Source organism: Anoplophora glabripennis, unplaced genomic scaffold (assembly GCF_000390285.2).
Source record: "Anoplophora glabripennis isolate ALB-LARVAE unplaced genomic scaffold, Agla_2.0 scaffold92, whole genome shotgun sequence".
NCBI lineage: Eukaryota > Metazoa > Arthropoda > Insecta > Coleoptera > Cerambycidae > Anoplophora > Anoplophora glabripennis.
In genome coordinates, this window is record NW_019416269.1 from 186,218 (window position 1) to 195,122 (window position 8,905).

General features: G+C 31.1%; 2 protein-coding genes across 2 annotated transcripts in view; one reads left to right on the forward strand and one right to left on the reverse strand.

Moving 5' to 3' along the window:
* Positions 1–8,905, reverse strand: part of LOC108903292 — a 159,482-nt gene that overhangs the window by 111,013 nt on the left and 39,564 nt on the right. The gene's annotated exons all lie outside the window — the stretch shown is intronic.
* Positions 1,050–8,905, forward strand: part of LOC108903276 (neural cell adhesion molecule 2) — a 280,494-nt gene continuing 272,638 nt past the window's right edge. Inside the window, exons 1-2 of the mRNA XM_018705393.1 lie at positions 1,050–1,059; positions 1,309–1,623. Coding sequence (XP_018560909.1) covers positions 1,050–1,059; positions 1,309–1,623 — 325 coding nt within the window. The remainder of the gene's footprint in view (positions 1,060–1,308; positions 1,624–8,905) is intronic.

Genomic DNA, 8,905 nt, shown 5'->3' on the forward strand with positions numbered 1-8,905 from the left:
GCATGATTCGGAAGAGTCATCCTTACTAAACATTTGATAAAAAATGGGCTTAGTAGCTATTAGTATAACCTGTCAGTATCAGAAAATGTAAGCAACCAATATCGACTAGAAAAACCTTTCAAGCGAGATATCTCAAAAACTGTGAATATTTGAATAGAACTATTCTACACAAAGTACCCTTTATTTTTGATGTAGAATCCGAAAAAAATATAAAAAATGTGTTTCCATTAATAAAACCAAAGTTGGTATCTGTCCAGGAAAAGTGGAACACCCTGTATAGTTGAATATATTTTTAATTTGTACATTCCGAGAAATGTGGCAATACAGTAAAAGAAAATTCCATATATTCCTCATTTTAACATAGATATTGGACTTTTCCGCACTAGTTGGACACGCTGTATAACTTGGATGTCTTCTTGTGAGCACCCTGTATGAGTGAAATCAATGAAACTGCATGGAAAAATTAATTAAAATTATGAAAAAATACTTTAAAAATATTTTCCACTGTTAATACAGGACACTGCAATGAGTGAAATTTTTCGAAGTTAGCACCTATTTTGTGAGCACGCTTGAAAAGCCATAACAATGAAACTTTGTATTTCAGGTTTTGAGGTGTTTGAAATCGAAAATAGCTATTATCCATTTCTTTCTTAAAAATATGCCTATTATGTTTTTAAATTTTTGAGAGTCTTTTCTTAGGCTGCAGAAAAGATCACATGTCAAAAAATATAATATCAAAAAGTAGGTCTTTTTGAGTACTATCACATAAAAAAAAAAAGAATTTTGGAAATCGGCCAACGCCATCCTAAATATGGAGATGTTCCGACTTTAAGTGAAACACACTGTATATAAATAAAAGTTTAATGCTGTTCGTTGGTAAATGCATCACTTGAGAACGACTGAATCGATTTGGCTATTTTTTAATGTTAGTAATAGTCCGGATAAGGTTTTTAGGGGAAGAAAAATTGGAATAAATTCGGAAAAAACTGAAAATGCTTTTTTCTAAGAGATTTCTTTTGAACTCAAGACCATAACTCATGATACGAACGATGGATATGCGTAATTCTTATTTTGTTTTGTTCGTTATGGTATTCGAAAAGTTTTCAGGAAAAAAAATTTGGGACAATTACAAACGAAAGTCGAAAAATTCGGAAAAAACGCGAAAATCATAATTTTTGTATGCATTCCCGATCATAATTGAGGATCGGAAGTAGTGTCCTTGACACTACCTACACATAATATTGTAATAATAAGTTCCTGCCCCTCTACATTGACTTCCAGATATTGACCGTTGTTTCCTTCTTGCAGTGCCTCCCGAACAGCCGACCATTCTGGACAAGTGGGGGCGGCAGCTGAACGGGACAGTAGGCCCCCACGAGGAAGGGGACGACATCACTCTGACCTGCAGGACAGTGGGCGGCCACCCGCAGCCCCTGGTGCGGTGGCTGGTGAATGGGCAGATTGTCGATGATCAGTACGAGCATAATGCCGGCGACGTAATAGAAAATAGATTAGTTTGGCCCTCGGTGGGCAGGAAGGACCTGGACGCGCTGTTTATTTGCCAGGCAGTTAATACTAAGCTCACCGAGCCGAAGGAGGCCATGGTTGTCTTGGATTTAATATGTGAGTATTATCGATCAAGTTTTGCGTTGTCTCGTTTTAATCGCTGATGTAAAGCATAGTATCCACATGTAGTGTTATTGTTCATTTATTATGGAACGTGTTTTATAAGTAATGGGTCATAAAACAGGAGTAAATGCTAGACATTAAAATATTATGAATTATATAAACTTATACACATATTATACAGGGTGAGTCAATTTTTTGTAGTAGGATTTTAACAGTTGATAGAGAATCATTTTTTAATAAGAAAAGTTCCTATAAACGTAGGTCGTAGAACGCTTCGTTTGTGATATATAGGGTGTTGAAAACAAACTTTTTTTAAGAATTTTTCTTAATATCTCTAAAAGACCAACATATATTGAACTGAAATTTGGTATTAATAACACATTAGTTATGGTNTTTCTGCATCCAGTTTAATTACGAGCAATCGGAACACACCACTCTGTAACTATATGCACATGTTATATTATGAATATGATCTAAGAACAACAAGAAACACTACCTTTTTAATATAGTCCATACTAGCCTACTGAACTACACAATACACTACAGCCACCTTGCATACATAGCCGCCATGATGGCAAAGATACGACTGCCAGGGGAGAGCACAACTTGGTCACGTGATTGGAGTAATTTTTTAAATAATATTTTTTAATATTAAAGTGATAATAGTTTTAAACTATATAAAAATTTAACTTTTATAACCAGCTGGTTCACATTTAAGAAATTATATATTTGGAATAATTTTCCTTTAAAGTTTAATTCTAACGTTTGATGGGCCAATATAAAATAATATTTATTAAATAAAAACCAATATAAATTTGTATTAAAAATTTATTCTTTTAATTCGCCTAACAAATATTCTAAAATCATAAATGGTTATATTAAATCTAATTTGTTAATTATAAACAAACCTGTTGTAAACTGTTTCTTTTTTTAATTCAAACAAATCAAATGATTTGTATTGAATGTAACTGGTTCATCTTAATGTAACTAGCATAAATGTAAACTGACTGCATTCAAAACAACCGATTGCTTTAATAGAAAGTAATTGTTTTTTCAGTGTACCGATAATATTAAAACAGTCGTCTTTTTTATTTAGACAATTTGTAGCTTCCTTAATTATTTCCCATGTTTTTTTATAGTTATTTTGAGCCTGGTTTAATTGATTTTTATAGTATTCATTTTTTGTGTAATTCAAAAGTTTAGTTAGCGTATTTCTGAAATGTTTATACTCAGCTAAAAGTTCCGGCGAGTAATGTTTTGTTAACTGTCTTTTTAACTTATCTCTGCATCTTATAGAATTTATTAAGTCAGCTGTAATCCATGGTTTATTTTTTTTCATTCTATTGTTCGAGTATTCTGATATTACAGTATTTGATACAATGTACTTTGTAAGTTTAGAATAGAATATATTATTAGCGTTCTCAACGTTATTTTCACTCAAAACATCATTCCCAACAAATACATAATTTTCTAGGCTTCGGATTATCATAGCATATCCATTTTCCTTCACCATGCAAAAAAAAACAATGAAATGACATTTAAATATGTAATATTTGATATATGCTGGACAATTTTTTACCATTTATTGCTTCACAATATGAAAACATAATTTTTTAAGTAAAGTCAATATTGATCAGTCATTCATAAAAGCTCATTTTTTAATTTATCTCTTCTCATGTTTTACTCGAATTTTACACGAATCACGATGTGATCTCGCACACTTGTTATTTTTTTCAAGAATTCTTCGATTCTGAATCATTCTGAGAAATTATTTTATTTATCTATTTATTTATTTAAGTCTTTTAGCCGGTTCACGTAAATGCACTGGGAAACTGGGCAAAAATATTCCAAATATTTCAAGACTTTTTCGGACATCCTGTATAAAACAGATCGAGGGAGACACATGTATGTAACAACTGCGAATATTTATTGCATATTACCATCGTGTAATTAATCATTAGTCGAACATTTTAAATAGTGTCAGAGAGAAATGATGCGGAATCATATTTTCATTTTTCCAAACACTGCCATCCATCTTTCTCAGAGAATGCTGAGAGCCATTCGGCGTGTAATTCTGATAAATAGTCTCAGATTAAATATAAACATCGTGTTTTGTTCTCCCTTGCAGACGAGGCGTCCAAATATTTCTTCACCCCTTTTGTACAATTTTCCGCGAAAGCTGTTATAAATAACACCCCATTTAAAACAACTTTAAATATTAAATTATATAGATTAAGGCATTATTTATCTGTGTGTTCACCTCACTCGAAATATACCGTGAAATATATTAACTTCTTGGTTTGTGTATGTACGGAAGTGAAGAGTGGGAAGGAATGATTCAGCATTTTAATGAAAAGGGTCTGTGGATGTTACTCATTTAACATTACTTTTAATTATATCTGATATATTTTGTATTCTTGGTCTAATGATGTACTTCATTAACGTATATTTTGTGTCCCCCAAAGCAGAATATTTCTGTTGCTCAGATCACTAAGAAAAGTATGTATATAATGATGTTCAACCGGTAATAATACTTTAGTAGAATCAGAACAAGTGGTTACAAAGGAATACATTTATAAATACCAGTACTGAAAAGATTCATTATACATACTTTTTAGATAAGTTGTTCTTTTTGATCTTTTGCATGGAATTCATATAATAATTTAATATTCACCGGCAGGGAATTATGAAATACACAAAAATATTTGCAACGAATTCTACTTTACAAATCAATGAAAAAATTTTATACATACATACGGAAACGTCTTTTCGAGATTAAAACAAAATTGATAATTAAAAATACAAACTTATAATAGTTATACTAAAAGCAACAGATTTTTAGTACTTGTTTTTTTTTTATTTGTAATAATTGAAGAATGGAAAGCATAATTAATTATTATCTTATCTTGGCGTGCCCTTGTTCTACTAATTTTTTCAATACGTATATTTTATTTTTTTTTGCTTTTGGAATAACATTATCTTTTCATGAGCAAAAATTTTCGTTTGTTTTGCATATTTTGTCGATAAACGGAGGTTTGTCTTTCATATTTTCATGTTTTATCGACATTTATTGAAATTAGCAGAATTTTTATATTCTGGATGTTATACAATAATCCATAACTATCAGATTTTTGGCATTTCTCAATTTAACAAAGGTCAAGTTAAACAGTAGCATCTTTTAAAAGTAACTTCGAATTTTTTAATAAAAAAAAATGAGTTTATTGGCTGCCAGATCTAGATATATGAGAAGTACGTGATGTTTATGAACTGTACCTGAATGAGAAGGATGTAAAAAGTATAAAAGAACAAGTCTCTTTAGTAAATTTTTCGATATTTAACAAGGTACCACATTCCGCCCTTGTTAGGAAAATAATTATTCGACAGTTACTTTCAAAACCTTACAGTAATATCTACATTATTTATTGTTTTATATTAAACACCTACATATTATAGCCTCTATTTTAAGGGACTATAGACTTTTCTACACCTGTACAGGGTATTCTGAAAGTCCGTCAGGAAACTCTAGGAGGTGATTCTACGGATTAAAATAATAGCAGTATGTAATGAATTTTTTTTTCGAATTGTTAATTGTTTACACGTTTATAACCTTGTCAAAGTTCATTTTTTTTATTTTTCTATTTAACTAACTTATTTAATTCAATTAATTAGTCTCTCATTTGGCACACCTACTAAGTAGACGAAGCTCTATTGGACCAGTCAGAGAAAAGTTTCATTATGCGCCACTAGAGAGCACTAAAAATTTGTTTTGTACTTATTTTTTTTCCCTTGGTAGACATTACAGAAATTTAAACTGCAAAAAATTGACAATTCGAAAAAAATATCATTACATACTGCTATTATTTTATAATGTGTATTTAGTAAAAATTTGGTGGATAACTGTTTTCTAAATATATGAAATGATATTTTTTAGTGGTCAATTATGTATACATATACTATTTATTTTCGTTAGATATATTTTTGTCTATTTTATTTCCATTTTCCCTTCACCTTTTACCCTCTCTAAGAAGTAGGTAGATTAAGGTTCTCAAGGACTCTCTAACAGGTTCCTTAGAGATCCCCGAGAGTTGGATTCAACGAGTAGGCAGATTAAAGCCTCGGTACCTTTCCATTATTCTTTCTCATCCTTTTACCTTAAGCTTTCACCTTTTCTAAGGAGTAATCAGATCGAGGATCTCTCAGAGATTCTTTAACAGGTTTCTTAGAGATCCCGACACTTCGATCCAAGGAAGAGGTAGATTCAGTACCGTTTGGTTATTTATTCTCATTCTTTTACCTTATCTCTCTAAGGAGTAGGAAGATCGAGGCTCTCTGTGATTTTCTAATAGGCTCCTTAGAGATCCCCGACAATTCGATATGAGGAGAATAGAAGGCTGGTTGGGGACTCGGTATCATTCGGCCATCTCTTCCCATCCATTTTCCTTTTAAATTTTTTAACTTTAAACTCCTGAAAATGGGGGTCAGTTATATATTATAATTTTTAATTTAGACAGTTATTATTATTTACTAAATATTGCTCGTATAATTCAGTGCCAGTTGTGGCAGGTAGCCCATAGAGGCATTGTTTCCTGCAATATCAACAGTTAAGAATCTTGTATATGAGGCCAAATATCGTTTGAAAGCCTCCATTTTTATTATGGAAGAACATTATTTCACTTCATTTTGTAGGTTTTTTAGGAAAACTTTTTAAAATTTATTTGAATCGGCTTAATTTCTATGTACAGTGTGTTTCACTTAAACTCTGAACACCTACGTATTTAGGATGACGTTGGCCGACTTCCAAAATTCTTTCTTTTATGTGATAGTACTCAAATAGGCCTACTTTTTGATATTATATTTTTTGACTTATGATCTTTTCTACGGCCTACTGTCATTAATAAAAGACCTCAAAAATTAAAAAACATACCTATTAGGCATTTTTTTAGGAAAGAAATGGATAGCATTTTCGATTTGATCACACCTCAAAACCCTAAATACAAAGTTTCATTATTATAGGATTTCACAAAATAGGTGCAAACTTTCACTCATTGCAGAGTGTCTTGCATTAACAGTGGAAAATATTTTCAAGGTTTTCCATAATTTTATTAACCGTAGTTAATGCATTTTCATTGATTTCACTTATACGGGATGCTCAGAATATGATAGCCAAATTATATATATTTCTTATTGTACCAGAAATGAGTTTCACAACGAAATAACATTTAAATATTACTGTTTTCTATTATTATTAGCCCACCACCATTTTGTATGCACTGTTCAATTCGTCTCCTCTTATTTCTAATAATAATTCTCCTCAACTGATGTGATATGCTTGTCTAATTTTATTACATATATCTTAATTAAAAAAATTAAATGTGTTTTTGTGTGTAATTTTATGTGATCGAATAATCGGGCCCTTCTTTTTTAACGCAGATTTTCTTGAATTTTTTAAATAATGATTTCTGGGATTCAGATTCACTTCTTTGTGTAAGACAGAACCTCTACCTTCAACTAAAAGGAGCACCTATTAATTATGCGGTAATAGTAAGTCATTGGTTAAATGAGAATTTCCCGAGAAAGTGGATAGGTCGCAATAGTCCGTTAGTTCAGTGGCCGTCAAGAGCTCCAGACTTTACACCTCTTGATTTATTTTCATGGGAAACAAGGCCCCAGAAGATTTATGTAATAGAATTATACAAGTACGTCGACAAATAACACCACATCAATTGAGTTATTAGAAATAAGAGAAGACTAATTGAACAGTGGACTAATATTTAAATTTTATTTTGTTGTGAAAGTCATTTCTGGTATAATAAAAAAATATATACAGCGTGCCCCACTAGTGCGGGAAAGTCCAATATCTATGTTAAAATGAGGAATATATGGAATTTTCTTTTTACTGTGTTGCCACATTTCTCGGAATGTACAAATTAAAAATATATTCAACTATACAGGGTGTTTCACTTTTCCTGGACAGACACCAACTTTGGTTTTTTAAATGGAAACACATTTTTTATATTTTTTAGGATTCTACATCAAAAATAAAGGGTACTTTGTGTAGAATAGTTCTATTCAAATATTCACAGTTTTTGAGATATCTCGCTTGAAAGATTTTTCTTGTCGATATTGGTTGCTTACATTTTCTGATACTGACAGGTTATACTAATAGCTACTATGCCCATTTTTTTATCAGATGTTTAGTAAGGATGACTCTTCCGAATTCAAAAACTGGCCTGCGTTATACAGGGAAGTTTGGAATGTATTACATTCACACAAATCAATTTTTCTGAATTCCATATAGTTTACCTATTTTTAAAAACGTTTTACTATCATTCAAAATTTCTTCCAACGTAGTATGTGTAACTTTGCATGTCTTCATTATATTTATGACTTCTTAAAAATAATACTCTCGTAAATTTAATTTTATCTTATTTCGCTTGTTCCTTCCCAGGGTTCTGTTTATAAATTAGTAATCAAAAGAACATAGTATCTATTAATAGATTCTAAATATAATACAAGGCGGTTTATAATTAGTCCGACATAAACATAAGACAGTATTGTAAAATAGGACAATAAATAAATTTACAAATAACGGAAGTTCATCTCACAATATACAGCGTGTCCCACTAGTGCGGGAAAGTCCAATATCTATGTTAAAATGAGGAATATATGGATTTTTCTTTTTATTGTGTTGCCACATTTCTCGGAGTGTATAAATTAAACATATATTCAAATATACAGGGTGTTCCACTTTTCCTGGCCAGACACCAACTTTGGATTTTTAAATGGAAACACACATGTTTTGTATTTTTTTCGGATTCTATATCAAAAATAAAGGGTACTTTGTGATGTACTTTGAATAGTTCCATTCAAATATTCACAGTTTTTGAGATATCTCGCTTGAAAGGTTTTTCTAGTCGAAATTGGCTGCTTACATTTTCTGATATTGACAGGTTATACTAATAGCTACTAAACCCATTTTTTTATCAGATGTTTAGTAAGGATGACTCTTCCGAATCAAGCTCCAAAAGCTGGTCTGCGTTATACAGGGTAACCAGAATATCATGTCAAAATTGCCAATTGAAAAATTGAAAAATCTCGATTTTTTTAAATGCAACGCCCTGTATATATTCATACCATGAGATGCAGAATTAAATTCTCTACAACTTTGCTATACCTGCTCCTATACCAAAATTCATTAGTTTTTCATGAAATCTCATTTCTATGAAAAAATGCGAAGTTTACAAATAGCTTATATGTAAAATAACGTAGTAGGCTC